At 43.7% G+C, this 18,131-nt stretch overlaps 1 protein-coding gene across 1 annotated transcript in view; it reads right to left on the minus strand.

The window, feature by feature from the left end:
- The window catches only part of LOC135212115 (cullin-5-like), a 278,450-nt gene that overhangs the window by 80,639 nt on the left and 179,680 nt on the right, over window positions 1-18,131 (minus strand). Inside the window, exons 10-11 of the mRNA XM_064245512.1 lie at window positions 15,961-16,094; window positions 14,832-15,004 (exon numbers count right to left, since the gene is read on the minus strand). Coding sequence (XP_064101582.1) covers window positions 14,832-15,004; window positions 15,961-16,094 — 307 coding nt within the window. The remainder of the gene's footprint in view (window positions 1-14,831; window positions 15,005-15,960; window positions 16,095-18,131) is intronic.

Below are 18,131 nucleotides of genomic sequence, written 5' to 3' on the forward strand. Positions count from 1 at the left end.
AAAGGATCCTGATACTTAAATCGGTTTTCCGGTTCCTTAAACCCAAACCGATCGAGACTTCTGCTCGATTCGCGGGCGTCTCAGAGGGCGCTTCGGGGAAGACAGCCTATAGGCGAAAGAACTCTTCTCTCAGGAGAACAACTCCTATCAGACGAGTCTCTCGACGAAGGCGATAAACGCCCTGGAGATTGTGAGGGTTTCTCTCCTATACGAAGAGGGGCGCTTAGCGGAACTCTTAACAGGGAGCGAAACATCTTCCTCCTTGTCGAGTCCTTAGCAAAAGAGCCTACGAGAGAAGCTAACTGCTCTTGCAGATTAAACAAAAAACTTCTTCATAGGATCCTGAAGAGAAGGCTCCTCTTGTTTAGTCTTCTTAGGTCCCCGAAGGCCAATCCTCGGAAAACGCTCTGGGCTGGAATCAGCCGCGTCTCCTTTAGGCGCCTTCCAGGCTCTCTTCAAAGGGCGCGAAAGAGAGGCCGAACTCCATCCTCGTTTAGGAAGGAAGAGTCTGAGGCCGAAAAAACACTCCCTTAGGACGCCTTTTCTGCGGCAATCCGAGGCAGCCTGGGACTTTACAACAGGATCTGCCGAAGGGACGCCTGACCGTTGGGGATGTTCTGCATCCTCCCTGCGGCTTCGACATTCCTCCTCCCTGGTCCTGGGAGTTTGGAAGCGGTCTAGGCCTAGGAGCAATGAGGAACGGTCAGACGCCCCCTCCACTGCACTGGGGACACTGCACAAGTCACTATCACCACTCTTACCTTGGTTTAGAGCTCGTAGCTGAGCTTGAAGTTTCTTAATTGAAGCTTTTACATTTTCCCTCTCTGACGAAGAATCTTTGGATTCAGAACAGGGAGAAGCAGCTGAGGCTAAGGGAAAATCGTTAGTAGGAGAGTTAACTTCTTGTTCTAAAGAGCAAGATCTACTAGATGACCTAGCTGAAGCCTTTCTCACTCTATCTCTCTCAAGCTTCCTAACATATTGATGATAAGTCTTTCCATTCAAGCTCCATAAGGTTCTCGCATTCAACACAGGTGTTAATAAAAGAACATTCATTCTCCCTGCATTTAGCGCAAATACTATGAGGATCTAATGCCGATTTAGGCAGCCTAACCTTACAACCTTCCCTACTGCAAGCTCTAAACATAGGTGAAGCCTTAGCGTCAGACATCGTGAAAGAGTAGTCAAAACCAAAGTCGAAAAACAGTCCACAATAAGCGTATGCCAAAGCCAGAGAAAAAACAGAATACGTCACCAAAAAACCAATCCAAATTCTCGGCAAACGAGTTGAAATCCAAGATGGAGGAACGAACAATAGGTGTTGTCCGTTCAACCGACAGAGAAATTATGGCTAAGAAAACGGGAATAGTTCCAGACCCCGCCACCCAGCGGCGGGAATGGTGGATCACCTGACCTACCTGTCGCGTGTGCTGCGAGTTTTGAAATTCTGTCGGGACGACTGAGTCTATAGCTAAGTATATATCTGCTGGGTAAGTTACTTGTACAAAAATTAAGGTAAATGATTGAATATTACTAAGACATAAGAGTTTTAGCTTACAATTGCATTTTTCGACCATTTAGGTAGAGTCAAAGTTGACCGAAGGTTGAAATTTTGGCACTTATCGTTATTTATATGAAAATATCTCAAAACTGATAAAGCTACAATCATGAGTATTTTTTTGTTGTATTTACATAAAAATGCGCACATTTTCATATATAATACTCCATGTAACGGCTAATTTAAAATGGTACAAAAATTGTCAAAGTGACGAAATAATTTCCGAGATGTGTCACAGATACTTTTTAGTGCGGTAAGAAAAAAGAAATTCGCGCTTGCGCGCCTGCGTAATAACGATTGTAAACAAAACAACCCCTTGATCCGTGAACTCCCAGCATCCCCCAAGGCGCGTGACTCAAGAGTTTTCGGCTGGTAGGCCTAAAAGTATTTTTCCACGAATTTTTAAAAAAACTTTTGTATGTCGACGTAAAATACGTCCAGTCGGCACACGAGAGACAAAAAATGTAGACGTAAAATACGTCCAGTCGGCGATAGAGGGTTAAGGTATTGTAGAGAGGCCAAAGCACAGGGACTGAAACTGTGAAGCTCTCTCCTCGAAGGCGAACCTGAGGTACTTCTTAAGTCCGAATGGATAGGGACATGGAAATATGCATCCTGCATATTGAGGGTAATCACCCAATCGCCCTGGTGAATGGATGATAGAACTGACTGGCTCGTCTCCATCTTGAACTTCATCTTCTGGACAAAGAAGTTCAGAGCGCTGACATCAAAGACAGGTCTCCAACCCCCCAATGACTTAGGGACAACAAAGAGACAATTGTAAAAAACCTCCGTGGAGAAATTCTCTACCTCCTCTATAGCTCTCTTCCAGAGGGATAAGACTTCCTCTGAAGGGCTGAATACCTCTCACAACCTTTCAAGTAGGCCATCAATGCAATTGGCGTGGTAAAACTAAACGGTCGGGGATTCTCCTTGAATGGTATTGACTAGCCCTCCTTCAAGACCTTGACTATCCACTGTTCTACTCCTCTGACACTCCACCTCTCTCAACAAAGGAGAAGTCTAGCTCCTAATGATGCACAAAGGATTGTCGGTTCATCTGTTGGACAAAAGTTAAATTGACCTGGTCGAGAAATGTACATTGGAGCGAAACTCGGGTTGAAACTTCTGCCTACTCTCACGAAAGGGATGTTGCTGAAGTGGTGAAACTGACTTGGTGCCAAACAAAGAAGGCTCTTTAGGGCACTTACAAGACTGCGCCAAAAGGTCCCGCTTTGACTTTACCTGAAGATCCATAGCTATCTCCTAGACCATGGCCTGAGGAAACATAAAGGTGGTCCAAAGGAGAGTAATACAACGATGACTTCTGTATAGAAGTTACTCCTTCAGTCAGGAAGGAGTACCACAATTCTCTCTTATTGAGAACACCCCCCCCTCCCCCACAAGAAAAAAAAGAAAAAAAAGAGAGAGAGAGAGAGAGAGAGCTGCAACTTCTAGCCAGCCATCTCTGAGGGCTTTGTCTGTGCAAAATAATACAACAAGCCAGTCTGCAGCAAAGTTTCCTGCCAAGTCTGTACAATTCCTCAGTCTTCTGTCTAATCAAGAAAACTGAACTCCTCAAAAATTTAAAATATATTCTTCATGAGGTGTTCAGTTCCATTGATGAAAAATGATTTGGGGTCCTGAGCAGCTCCCACCAAGGCTTCCAAGCAAGGAGTGTAAGACAACTGAGCCTGAGTCTTACTTTCCAAATTGTTGAACCCATGAATGAGATCAACAACCTCCAAAAAGGAAGACAGAAACTCCTGCGTGTCCCCTTCTTGAGACTCTCCGATGTTCCCTCTTACCATAAAACTTCCTCCACTGCTCCAAAGGCCATGCCCGGAATTCCGTACAAGGATTCGTAATCGTACAAAAATTGGAACGACACCTACTGCAAGTGATGTGAGGGTCAGTCGCTGACGAAGCCAGGAAACGAGAACATGGGAATCCAGGAATTCAGGGGCACCAACGCTGACGTCGAGAAGGAGCAGAAGAAGCCATAATATTAGGTAAAAACACACACAAACACACTAAAGGAACGAAACGGGCAAAAACCGGGGAAAAGGCCAAGAGAGGAAAAAACCCAACTCTAGTCCAGGCGGTAAAGAAAAGACTGGCGTAGATGTTCGGCGTTTGACCACTCTTCACCCAATCTACGCACGTGTTGCCAGATACCACAAGATTCCTTGCTTTCATCTGTTTTTTTAGTATGAACAACATTATTTTTGCCAACAAGAAGGGTGAACTTCGTGCCAAGTTGATGAGACCCAAGAAGTCTCCCTGGGAGGAGGCAGTGACTTCCAATGAAGGAGCTTATCCAGTGACATACAACAGGTATCTCCTGTGTGTTAACCTCAAAGATGGCCTTACCCTGCTCTCTCTATACCAACATCTTTAAGGGCTCTCCTCAAAGAGGAGGAAAGAACATCTAGGGAAACCAAGTGCTGACAGCAAGCTGGTTTCTCATCAAGAAAATCTGGTGCTCCATATCAGAAAACATTTGGAAGAAACATACTCTGGGCTGTACCAAGCACTGCAGGACAGTTCAGGGCTGTGAGATGGTCCCTAAACCATTTACAGGGCAGCAGACAAGAGCAGTCAACTACGTTTGTAAGTCTCTTCATCTGGAAAGTAACATCGGTGCCTCTCGCCGGGACTAGAACCCTCTGAGTCAGGAGATAACTGACACACATTTACTGAGACGCCTTTCCAACAGCCATCTGTTGAAACCTGGGAGTGTGCAACAGGCTTGACTGAGGGGGTGAGCACTATTTCCCCATTTTTCACATTTTTTTTTTTTCCCCACTTTGGAAACACCTTTGTCCATAAGGACTTTTTAAAAGATGCTGCTAATTCAGTCACTGTATTAAACCACTAGGTCAATCTTGCAATTGAACCTGCACTCAAGACTGTCAATGGAATCGGGGTCGGAAGCATGGGAGCTACGTACGTGCGTAGGTGGTACAATGGCAAGAGGACTGTGATGGAAGCATGGGGAGCTACTGTATATTTACTCACATATCATGCGACTTCTGAAGACCAAATTTTGGAGCTAATTTTAAGGGGGTTGCATCATACACAAGATATAAAATTAGTGTATGTAATAATCACGTACGTATTAGTATCATATGATGAAATCAAACAATGAAAAATATGCAATCATTTCCCATGGATCCTTTTAAAAAGTTATTGCTTTTTACTTCACTGCATAAAAAAATTATATTGTATGTATTTTCATAAAATACAAAACATAGCAATCAATGTTTTTGTTTGGAGATCAGCTGAGGGCAACTGCGAGGAAAATTTATTTTGCTGTATTGAGCTCAAATCAGAGCAATTTTCTTGCTTATAGTTAGCACAAATGAATCTCAAGATCCTCTCTTATGGGACAAGGTTATTTTACATTATACGAAGTGTTTTTAAGTCGGAATATCACTTGAATATGCATTGTTGTGAACAAAAATTTTTTGATCTTTTTCATTACTAGATGGTGCTGAGGGCATGTTTATTTCCTAAACAAAACTCAACAGATTCCGTTCAATATTTTCACTTTATCTTATCAGAATACTACGAGTTTACGTATTTATCTTTTATTGGAGTGAAAACAGTAAAATGCGTTCTTAATACCCAATAGTTTTTGTTTTATAAAACAACCTTTTCTCTCAAATTTTGTTTACGTTCAAGTTCGATGGTACCATACTGAAGTTTGCGCGAGTTTCATCCATGTTGCTGATGCATGATAATAGTCGTTAGCAGATCAATATTCTTTCCACAGCTTCAGCTAAAACTTACAGCTCAAATTTAGCAGTATATATTTCCTTGCCAATCTTTTCTCCATAGTGATTAAGGATACTACAATGTAAAAACAAATATTATCAGTCCTATTCTACTTAAAGTCATTTGTAACATAACTACGGTAATTTTTTACTGTTGTACGATGGTTGAAATGCAAACAAAACGGCTGTTGTCATCAGATTTGGTTGTTCATGGCAAATCAGCCGTTTCTGGCTGTATGCATTTACACAACAAGTACAGGCAGTCCCCGGGTTACGATGGGTTCGGCTTACGACCTTCCAAAGTTAAGGTGCTTTTCAATTATATTCATCAGAAATTATTTCCAGGTTTACGACGCATGTTCCAGGGTTACGCCGCCTACAACACTGATCTGGCAGAAGAAATATGACACCAAAAATGCAAAAAAATCAATATTTGAAGGTTTTATTTATGAAAAATGCAATAAGAATGCAGTTTACATAGTTTTGAATGCAACAAAAGTTAAAAGTAAGGTTTTCTTTGGATTTTTTACAATGTTCCAGCTTACGACGATTTTCGCCTTACAACACGTCAAGAGCGGAACCCCTGTAGTAGCCTGGGGACTGCCTGCATAACATTATTAAAAATACTTTTAGCATTCTCTTTTACTTTTTTTAACTTAGGGAGATGGGATAGATAAAGAGGAGGAAAAGAGGTTAGCCTATTGTAATTTGGTCTAAAAAATTGAACTCGCATGATATGCGAGATACATGATAAAAATTATATTGTTATTTTACAATAAAGTTTTGTACATACTTACCTGGCAGATATATACTTAGCTTACGTCTCTGACGTCACGACAGAATTCAAAACTCGCGGCAAATGCGACAGGTAGGTCAGGTGATCTACCCCACCCGCCGCTGGGTGGCAGTGTATGAACCAATCCCCCTTTTCCAGCATTAATTTTTCTTCCACCTGTCTCCTGAGGGGAGGCTGGGAGGGCCATCAATCGTATATATCTGCCAGGTAAGTATGTACAAAACTTTATTGTAAAATAACAATATCATTTTTGTACATGAACTTTCCTGCCAGATATATACTTAGCTGATTGACACCCTTGGTGGAGGGAAAAAGACAGAGCTAACAAGGAAAAAGGGGAAACAACATCTGTTGTAGGATACTAACAAACCTTGGTTCTTACCTGATAAGGCTGAAGACTTCATAGTTAACTGTTCTATTAGTCTGCAAAGCCTGAAGAGCTACAGCGAGGGCGTGACCTACAGCTGAAAAGACTCTTTGGGTCTACCGAAGGGATTTGATATCCACTTACTCAGTAGAATCCAAGTCGGATCATGTCAATGGGGATTCGCCCTCTTAAATGACAGAGCCTGACCACTACCAATGCAGGGAGCTCTAGCACAAACAGATCACCTAACCATTCTAATGTTAGCAATACGAATAGAAAGAGATGCCTACCCGCATCCTCTTTCAAAACAACCATAAAAACACAACACAAACAATAGGGGAAAAAATTTACGAAAGGATATGCTTCAAGCTCCCTGCCCCAGCACCGAATCCGCCGATACATACGGGCCCTAACGCGAAGCACTTCTCGTAAGTAATCTTGACGTCTCTAAGGTAGTGGTTCGCGAATACTGAATTGCATCTCCAGAATGTTGCTTTCATCAGATTCTGGAGTGACATATTCTTGTTGAAAGCCAAGGACATCGCAATGGCTCTTACCTCGTGAGCCTTGACTTTCAAAAGCTTGAAGTGATCCTCACGCAAGCCAAATGTGCTTCCTTCATGAGGCTTCTAATAAAGAAGGACAAAGCATTTTTAGACAATGGTCTACTGGGATCCTTTACAGAGCACCAAAGTCTGTCCTTAATGCCCTTAAGAGACTTCTTCCGCTGGAGGTAGTATCTTAAAGTCCTCACAGGGCAAAGAGTTCTTTCTGGCTCTTCCCCTACCAGGGGAGCTAAGCCTGGAACCTCAAAACTCCTTGGCCAAGGATTTGAGGGGTTCTCGTTCTTAGCTAGAAAAGAAGGAAGGAAGGAACAAATCACGGAATCTCCTTTGAAACCTACCCTTCCTTCTAGAGCATGAAGCTCACTAACTCTTTTTGGCAGATGCTAAAGCCAAAAAGAAACAGAGCCTTCTTCGTAAGATCCTTGAAAGAAGATGACTGGGATGGTTCGAACTTCGAGGACCTCAGGAAACGAAGAACCACATCCAGGTTCCAGCTCGGAATTTGAGACGAGGGTTTCTTGCAAGTTTCAAAGATCTAGCAGATCATGTAGATCTTTGTTGTTGGAGATATCTAAATTCCTGTGCCTAAACACAGCTGCTAACATGCTCCGATATCCTTTGATGGTCGAAACTGCAAGACCACATTTTTCCTGAGAAAAACCAGGAAATCTGCGATTTGGGTCACAGTGGTACTGGAAGAGGAAAGCTTCTGGTTCTGCACCAACGGCGAAAGACGTCCCACTTCGACTGGTAGACACTAAGGGTAGAGGGCCTTCTAGCTGATGCGATAGCCTTCGCTGCCTTAGCTGAAAACCCCTTCGCTCTGACAAGACTTTTGACAGTCGAAAGCCAGTCAGATTGAGAGCGGGGAGGTTTCTGTGATACCTGTCGAAGTGGGGTTGTCTGAGCAGATCTACTCTTTGTGGAAGAGCTCTTGGAAAGTCCACCAGCCATTCCAGTACCTCTGTGAACCAATCTTGGGCCGGCCAGAATGGAGCTACCAGCGTCATCCTTGTCGCTTCCGAGGCCACAAACTTTCTGAGTGTTTGACTCAGAATCTTGAATGGAGGAAAAGCATAGACGTCCAGACCTCTCCAGTCTAGAAGGAAAGCATCGACTGACACTGCTCCTGGGTCCGAGATCGGGGAGCAGTAGAGGTCTATTCTCTTGTTCTTTGCTGTCGCAAAAAGGTCGATATGAGGTCTGCCCCATAACCTCCACAGGTCCTGGCAAACTTCTGAGTGCAGAGTCCCACTCCGGGGAGGGGGAGCACTTGATTTCCTCCCCTGCTCAGGAAGATCGGCTCTGACATTCCTTTCTCCCTGTACGAACCTGGTGAGGAGAACGATCTTCCTTGCCTGAGACCACACAGCAAGTCCTTCGCTGTTTCGTACAGGGAGAAAGAGTGTGTCCCCCCTGCTTTCTTATGTAAGCCACCAGGGCTGTGGTGTTGTCCGAGTTGACCTGAACTATAGCATTTCGGACGTGGGGCTCGAAGGCTTTTTAACGCCAACCACACTGCCATCAACTCTTTGTTGTTGATGTGCCAGGACACCTGTTCCCCCTCCCAGGTGCCTGACACTTCTCTTGACCCTAGGGTCGCACCCCAACCCGTCTCCGACGCGTCGGAAAACAATACTTGGTTCGGTTTGGCATGTACAGAGACAGACCTTCTGCAAATCGGAGAGGATCTGTCCACCACAGAAGGTCCTTCTTGATTCCTTTTGATATCCTGAAGGAGAATTCCAGGTCTAGAGAGAGACACCTCCAGTTCCGGTAAAGGAAGAATTGGAGAGGTCTGAGATGCAACCTTCCTAGAGAAACGAATTGCTCCAGCGAGGAAAGTGTCCCCAACAGACTCAATCCACTCCCTCGCTGTGCATGCATCTTTCTCTAGGAAGGTCGTTAGTTTTCTCTTGGCAACGAGCAATCCTCTCTGGTGACGGATATGCCCGAAAATCCGGAGAAACCATCCGAATCCCCAGATATATCAGCTCTTGACTGGGGATTAATTGTGACTTCTGGAAGTTCACCAGAAGCCCCAACGAACTTGCTAAAGTCAGTGTCTTTTGTAGGTCCTCCAGACATCTTTCTTGTGAGCTTGCTCTGATCAGCCAATCGTTCTAGATAGAGAGACAGCCTCACTCCCTCCAAATGTAGCCACTGCGCTACATTCTTCATTAAACCCGTGAAAACTTGAGGGGCTGTCGAAAGGCCGAAGCACAAGGCCCTGAATTGGAAGATCTTCCCTCCCATCATGAATCTCAGAAACTTCGTGAAGAAGGATGGATAGGCACATGGAAGTAAGCGTCCTGAAGATCTAGGGACACCATCCAGTCCCCTGGACGAAGAGCCGCCAACACTGAAGAAGTTGTCTCCATGGCGAACTTCCTTTTTTCTACGAAGACATTCAGGGCGCTTACATCCAGAACCGGTCTCCATCCTCCTGAGCTCTTGGGAACTAGGAACAGTCTGTTGTAAAAACCCGCAGAATGAGGATCTTTCACTAGTTCTATCGCCTCCTTCTCCAGCATAAGATCTACTGCTAGAGAGAGGCTTGATTCATGATGGGGTCCTTGTATTTGGCTACCAACTCCCTCGGAGTCGTCGTCAACGGAGGTCTTGATAAGAAGGGAATGAGGTAGCCTTTTGCGGACAATCGAGAGTGACCAGTTGTCCGCCCCTTTCTGGGCCAGACGTCGGCAAACTTCAGAAGTCTGGCACCCACTGATGTCTGGAGAACTTGAATCCTACTTCTTCCCTCTGATGGATCTAGAGAAGGTCTTCCCTCGTTTAGTGGGATCTAGATCCTCTAGAGGAAGAAGCTCTGGCAGGAGGGGACTCCTCGAAAGGGCTCCTGCCTAACTGGAGTCTCTCTCTTGGTTTTAGCTTGGAAAGAAGAGTGAGGCTTCCTGGTAGACTGGGCTAGCATGTCCTGTGTAGCCTTAGCTGAAAGGGCACAAGAAACATCCTGAACGATCTTCTTAGGGAAGAGTTGAGGAGAGAGCTGAGAATACAGGAGAGAGGCTCTCTGAGCATGCGATACTGATTTCGTCAGGAACGAACAGTACACAGATCTCTTCTTGATCCCTCCCGCTCCGAAAAGTGAAGCTACTTCGCTCGATCCATCCCTCACTGCCTTGTCCATACACGTGAGAACACTGATAAGATCCTCAGGAGAAATGGAATCCGGGTCTGCGTCTTCTTGGCCAAAACGCCCAAAGACCAGTCTAGGAAGTTAAACACCTCCAGGGACTCGGGAACATTCCCTTCAACAGGTGGTCAAGCTCATTCATCCCCCATGTCGTCTTAGCAGACATGAGGGCAGAGCGTCGAGAGGAATCCACCAGTGAAGAGAAGTCCGAGTCTGCCGAGGATGGAAGAACGAGGCCCAAGGGTTCTCCCGATTCATACCAGAATCCTAGTTTCCCAGTAAGCTTAGAAGGAGGGAAAGAGAGCACCGTCTTCCCTTTCTCTTCCTTCGAAAGAAGCCACTCACCAAAACCTCTAAGCGCCTTCTTCATACAGATTGCAGGCTTCATCCTGACACAGGATGAAACCTTCGAAGTTTTCGAAGTCGAAAATAACGAAAGAGGCGAAGGCGGGGCGACAGGAGAAAGGGCGTCTCCAAAATTCCTGAAGCAACAGGTCCGTCAAACGCTTGTATGAAGAAACGGAGGAATCTTTAGGAATTTCTTCTTCCGAGGGATCCTGTTCTTCTTCCGCCGAAGATCCTTCACGATCCTTACGATGAAAGGCTGTCTTGTCCTCAGCCGAGAGTCCATCCTTGGAAGAACGTCTGGAAGAACTCTGACATCTAACCGGGGACGTTATAACTTCCGTTGAGCTTCTGCCTGAAAACTCCTTCTTGTCAGGATGAGGGCGTATTCTAGGCTCTTGGCGCCTAACGAACGCAGGGCGAAAATCTGGCGAAGAGCGCCTATCAGGCGAAGAGCGCCTATTGCGAAGGCCTATTAGGCGAAGAGCGCCTATTAGGCGAAAAGCGTCTATCAGGCTCCTGGCGCCTGTCTAAAGGAGAGCGGCTGCCTGGCGAAGAGCGGCCTGTCATGCGGGAAGCGATTATCAGGCTCTTGGCACCTGCTGCGAGGAGAGCGAATCTCTGGCGACGAGCGCCTACCAGCGAGAAGCGTCTGACAGATTCCCGGCGCCTAACTCGAGGAGAGCGAAAATCGGGAGAGAGCGCCTTTGAAGGAGAAGAGCGCCTACCAGGCTCTTGGTGCCTGCTAAGCGAAGGGCGGCTGACAGGAGAAGAGCGCCTGTCTACCAAAGGGCGTCTGGTCACAGGAGAGCGAAAGCCTGAAGGAGAGCGGCTACCATGAGAAAAACGCCTACCAGGCTCCTGGCGTCTGCCAGCGGGAGAGATCCTGTCTCGAGACGAGCGCCTGTCAGGAGAGGCTCGTCTACGGGAAGCATGCCCCTTGTCCGACGGAGAAACGATGTCCGCAGGAGAGCGCCTGTCCTTTGAAGAGCGCCTCGTACTACGATCCACTCCTGGAGAGAGGGCGGTTACTGACGAATAGCGTAAGCCTGGAGAAGAGCGCCTGGACTTCTTTACCGGGAGCGAGACGTCCTTCCTACGACCAGAAGTCCACAATCAAGGAGTCAGAGCCGTAATCTGCGCCTGCAGACTAGCCAACACACGTGTAGGAGACTTAACAAAGTCCTTCACGGGAGACGCAGCTCGATCCTTACTAGGAGAGCGAAACTCCAAAGAAATCCTCGTTTCTTCACATCCAATCCAGGATCTTCCGAAAAAAACTTCAGGGCTGGAGGGGAGAGCGGAAGAAGCCTGCCAGGCTCTCTTCGACGGCCGAGAAGCTTCCGAGGAGCTCCAACCACGTTTGGGCGAAGGAGAAGGCGAAGATGAGAAGCATTGCCGTAAGACTTCTCTCTTGGCGCGATCCAAGGTAGCCTGGGATCGAACATCAGGCGCTACCGAGGGGACGCCTGACCGGTGGGGGTTCTCCCTAACCTTCCTGTGGCTTTCGGACTTTCCTCCTCCACTGGGTCTGGGAGTCTGGAAGAGGTCTAGGCCTAGAAGCATTAGGGAGCCGATCAGACGCACCCTCCACTGCACTGGGATCACTGCACAAATTGCTATCACTCTTACCTTCTAGCACTTTAATTTTCAGCTCCATGCTGCGAATAGTGGCTCTCATAGTGTCCACCTCCGAAGGCGCATCTTTTCGGTTCGGTGCAGGAAGCAGGGGCTGAAACTGGTAAAGGCGCTACGTCTACAACAGGGTTATCAACTTCAAACTCGCTAGCGCGGCGGGAGGGAAAACCTACTAGAACTCCTAGATGAAGCTTTCCTAACCTTGTCCTTCTCAAGCTTCTTACATAAGAAGAAAGCGCCTTCCATTCTTCTTCATTCAAATTACCACATTCATTACTAGGGTTAATAAATGAGCAGTCATTCCCCCCTACACCTCATGCATACTGTGTGAGGGTCTAGCCGCAAGCTTTCGGTAGCCTCACCTTACAATCGCTAACAGAACAAACTCTGAACATAGTTGATTTCTTAATTTCTAAATCAGACATAATGAAATTCCAAGAATAATCAAAAGAATAATCCAAAACCGGTCCACAAATCGCAAATGCCAAGCCAAGGAGCAGGTACTTCACCAAAAGTCCGATGAAACAATCCAGGGCGAAAACAATTGAGTTAAGAATCCAAAATCGCAGAGGTATCGACACAGATGTAGTCGACACCGGCGACAGAAAAATTATGACTGGAAAGGGGGATTGGTTCATACACCTGCCACCCAGCGGCGGGTGGGGTAGATCACCTGACCTACCTGTCGCATTTGCCGCGAGTTTTGAATTCTGTCGTGACGTCAGAGACGTAAGCTAAGTATATATCTGGCAGGAAAGTTCATGTACAAAATCATTTTTTAAGTGTGAAAATTTTGGGGTTACATATGTGAGATTACATGTTACAAGAGTATATACAGTAGGTAATGAGTAGATGGTAAAATGGCAGGGGGACTGGTGATGGGAGACAAGACTGGAATAGAGGAAGGAGGAATGGAAATACTGTTTACAACACTGGTTGCAGGTGTAGATTCTAGGCTACCAGCACTACTTTCTCCTCTAGAGGTTGCCTTCTTCCTATCAAGCTTATCTAGATGGGATTTCAACACCTTCCACTGCTTATCATCCCAATCCTTAACTCATCACATGTTCACTCTTTCATTCATGTCTGCCCCCTGCAGTAGCACAAATCATATGAGAATCATAAGTCAATTTCGTTAACCTGGTTTTACAGCCTTCCCAACAATACCTAATGCTGGAAAAGAGCTGCTGCATACATTCAATGTTACGTCAAAGGCAGGAGAAATGATCTGACCTCTTCTGTTTTATTATTCCCCAATAGTGGGTGGGCTAGTCACCTACAAAAAAAAAAAAGAAAACAATAGAAGCGCTACTGCACTTCTTAAATTTCAGCTACAGCATGGGCAGAAACTAGAGCTTTGTAATTACTTGGGAAGTTACTTTTCTGAAATTAGTAATTATATCCTTATAGTAGATAATTTTCACTCCAATGGTCATTCAAGTGGTAAAATACAGTTGAACCTCTTAAAATCGCCATTCTATGGTCCGGGAACTCCTGTTGTTCAGCTTGATTTTGAATCAGCCACCAAACTTTGTTGCACCACCACCAGGGTGGTGCCACATATTGTTTACAACGTCAAGACAGCAAAAATTATGCCATATCTCCTTTGTTTTTATGAAAATAGTTGTTAGTAATGAAAATATGTGAAGTCAAATTTTTTTTATATTGACTTTAAACGAATAAATATATTTTTTAAAATATTCTATTTGGCATTGCTCGAATTCCTTACTGTGTATGTGCTTGAAAGACATAGGTAATACAGTTTTGATAATATCTTTTATGTACCTATGTATTTACCTATTCAACATGCCACCCATGAGATCAGATGGTGCAAGAGGTAAGACGCACAAGTTAAATCTTTATCTATGCTAGAAAGTGTATATTTCATTAGTGAACACTAGTTTAGCATCACTTTCATTAACAGATGGTGGTGCGCTTTGTTTACGTTTTGACAGCGACGCTCAAATGCACTATGATCACCGAAATGCATTAATTATTTTTTTCATCTCACTACAAACTACAATCAAAATTAATGATGAAGATACAAAATTTACGATATGCAAGTCACCAATAATAATTTGCTGATTCTGAGAAGTTTAGTACTGTAATTGACTTACGATTAGGTTTACTTGTGAAAGTAGGCTAAATAAGTTAAAGTACACTATTTCAAAGAAAATTAAACGGTATAAAGTATTAAAATGATGAAATTAAAATATATATAAGTAACAAAATGATAAAAAGCAGTGTCAGAACTTAGCCAAGTAGTATGCTGAGTCAGAAACTAGGCTATTTGTATGTGGAGTTACCTTGCAAGACTATGTTTACTTAAGGGCTTCATTTTTTAGGGGTGTATTCTATATTCCAGTATTTTCTGTGGTCTGGTAGTTACATGGTCCCAAGGTTTCCGGATTCAAGAGGTTGAACTGTATTTCATAATGAACTCGACAAAATCAGTCCACTTCCGTCAGTCACAGCCTTTCATTGTCAGTCCATTCTCCAACTGTTATTAAATTGCTCAGCCAAATAGTCCAATTGCGTCATTATTTATAGACACTCAAATGAATAAGGCAAAGCCTGCAAAAAACCAATATTTAAACCCAAGCCATTTCCATAATCATCCAGTCTTACTGTGCCATTTGACATGTGGTGATGCCATTGGAGCTTTCGACCAGAATGTTTTTTCCGATAAAAGTCTTCAACTTCTGGAATGAAATCTTCTAATTCCATGGGTAGACTGACAGCCACTCTGTCACTCCCTCTCGCCCAAGCCCCAGCATTCAATATCTTTATGTTAAGGTTATCTGCAAGCAAAAAGATATGAATTATCTTTTAGGAAAAATACTTTGTTGCAACAAACTCAGTCCTCATATTTAGCCTACATCTGCAGTCTTTTACTATTGCAAGCACTACTGAAAACCCTTACAAACAGAATCAACAGACTATCAGCATAGAGAGTAAAATTATAGGAAAAGTTGTAATATAAATAAACATGAGGGAATAAAAAAAGAAAAATTATACTTCTAAAACTCAGATGTGAGCAGAGAGCAGGAATGAATTTGTGCCTTCCTTAAATATATTTGGAGATCACAAGACTCCACAACTGCAATAGGCAAACTGTTCCACGTTTTAGTTCCAGCTAAGATAAAACCCCTAGTAAACTGAGTAGTATTAACTTGATGCTAAAAAATGACACGTTTTAGGGCATCTAATGGTTTTCTAGTCTGGAAGAATTTAAGTACAGTAGCCACTCTTTCCTCAGTGTTTGTGCTTGTGACAATACTTTGCTTGTTTCTTTGCAGCAGTCTTGCAGCATTTGGTATAAATTTAACATCTTTCAGGCTGTTCTTGGTTGCCAGACATGGTTAAATTTATAATAAATAATGACATAACGAAAAACTTTGGTCAAGGACAGCCAGAGAATAAAAAAAAATCCCTATTCTACAATAATCTATCCTCTTCTTTAACAACCACAGAAAACCACTAGAACACTGGCTACTAATTATTTAATCCAGCACTAGGTAATATATGCTTCCAGCAACTAAGTGTTAAAATTATCTTTGTTTCACTTGAGAATTAACCATAATACAATTTCCAATCCTGTTTTAATCATGTAATCAATGCCAATACAAAAGAATACTACAAATCTATACCATCTGGCTGCATCATTAAAATTTGGAAATAGTGTCATCAATCCTTTGATGCAAAATTACCAACTGTAACAGATTTCCCAAAATTTTGGAACATGTTTAATCATTACCTGCTACACTTGACTTTGTGGTGGTGCGAATGGACTCCTTAAATTGTTGATTGAGGTCCTCTGATACCTTGATATCTTGAAACATACGTGCCAGTTTATTGACAAAATCAGCTGGCATGCCAACTTCTCTCAACCTGAAATAAAATGAATCACACAATTGATTACAGAAGCACAAAAATATTCATGGACTTGATTCATCAGACTATATAAAATAACACAAAAATTAAATTTTTATAATAAAATAAGATTTTATGTATACTTACCACGTAATTACATAGCTTAGTCCCTATCCATCAGCAGCTAGAATTTTTGAAATTCGTTTTGGCTAGGAGATACCCCCTAACCCACTACCAGAGGAGAAGAACCAACTCAGTGTGAACTTCAGTTGTTTATGCCCTACCATCCATGAGTTGGGGAGGAGGGAGGGCTCTGATCATGTAACTACTTGGTAAGTATACATAAAATCTTATTTTACTATAAAAATGTAATTTTTATGTATGGAACTTACTAAGTAGTTACATAGCTGAATCCCACACTGTAGGAGGTGGGATCCACGGATAGACACATGCATTTCATATAAATAATGAAAGGATGCACATAGTGCTAGGATTCATGAAAATACTTGTAGGTTGCTACCTGTCAAGAGAGCTGTACAAATGATTACCGTCTCTGGATGACACTCACTTTAACTTGTTAGACGTGGCAGTATAGCCAAGGGTTGTCCTCTACTTTAGTGGGATCCATGCAGCTAAGGAATAGTCTGTTGCTAGCATGGTGAACAGAAAGATGCCCCTGCCCAGGGCACAGTACCATAACCATCATAATCAAACCAGAGTAAACATATCACCTCCAAAAATTAAAAACCATACTCAACTAATAAAAAGTACATCAATAGTAAATGTGCCCCCCCCCCACCCCCCCCCCCCCCCATCAAGTCTCTCCTTAAAAACTCAACAACCTTATTCAAGGCAAAGAGACTAGATTAGGAAGGAATAACTTCCAATACACCCTTACCCCAACACTATGCCAACCGCTAAATACGGACCCAGGGTATTACAGTTGTCATAAACAGTTTTGATTTCATGCAAGTAATAAGAGGCGAACACTGATTTGCACTTCCAATATGTTGCTTGGATAATGGAATCTAAAGAGAGGTTATGTTTAAAGGAAAGCGACGTAGCCACTGCTCTCACTTCGTGAGCTTTGACTTTCATTAAATTAAAATCCAATTCTTTAACTTGAGATGAGCCTCCACAATAATACTCCTCAAGAAGAATGCTAGACGTTCTTAGACACAGGGCAAGATGGATTCCTCACGGAACACCATAGGTGATCAGATGAGCCCAGAATCTTCTCTGTTCTTTGCAGATAGCACGTAAGTGCTCTGACCGGACACAGAGACCTCTCTTCTTGCTCTAGTCCTACTAAGTCCGTAAGGTTTTTAATAAGAAAGAATGAGACCAAGGCTTGGACGGGGTCTTGTTTTTTGCTAAAAACCCCAAGGTTAATGCACATACAGCGTTGCCTTGAGCAAAGCCTACTCTCTTGTCCAATGAGTGAAGCTCACTCACCTTATTTGCTGTAGACAAAGCTACAAAGAATAGGAGCCTTCCTCTGAAGCCTCTCAGTGAGGAAGTATTCAATGGCTCAAAACACGGTTCCAAAAGTATTTAAGAACAACATATACGTTCCAAGACAAGGTCTGAGTACATTTAAGTTTCTCTGTATCACAGGATCTGATGAGATCCAAAAGGTCTTTATTGGTCACCAAATCTATCCCAGCATTGCCTTATATCCTCTGATGGTTGAAGTCAACAGGTTCCTAGATGTCCTCAAGTGTAACAGGAAATCAGTGATTTCTGCTGTAGATGTTTGAGAAGATAAGTTATGCTTCTTGCATCAGGATCGAAAAACTTGCCACTTCGCTTGGTAGACATTACTTGAGGATTCTCTTCTGCACTGCGCAATAGCTCTTGCAGCTTGGTTTGAAAAACCTTTCGCTCATAAAAGTTGTCGGACAATCTGTAAACGGTCAGGGCCAGAGTGGACAGCCCTTGATGGAACCTCCTAAAATGGGGCTGTCTGAGTAGACTGGTTGTCTGTGGAAGCAATCTCAGAAAGTCTACCAGGATCTCTAGCAGATCCAGAAACCATTCTTGCGCTAGCCAGAA

The sequence above is a fragment of the Macrobrachium nipponense genome, chromosome 40 (genome assembly GCF_015104395.2).
Source record: "Macrobrachium nipponense isolate FS-2020 chromosome 40, ASM1510439v2, whole genome shotgun sequence".
NCBI classification, from domain to species: Eukaryota; Metazoa; Arthropoda; class Malacostraca; order Decapoda; family Palaemonidae; genus Macrobrachium; species Macrobrachium nipponense.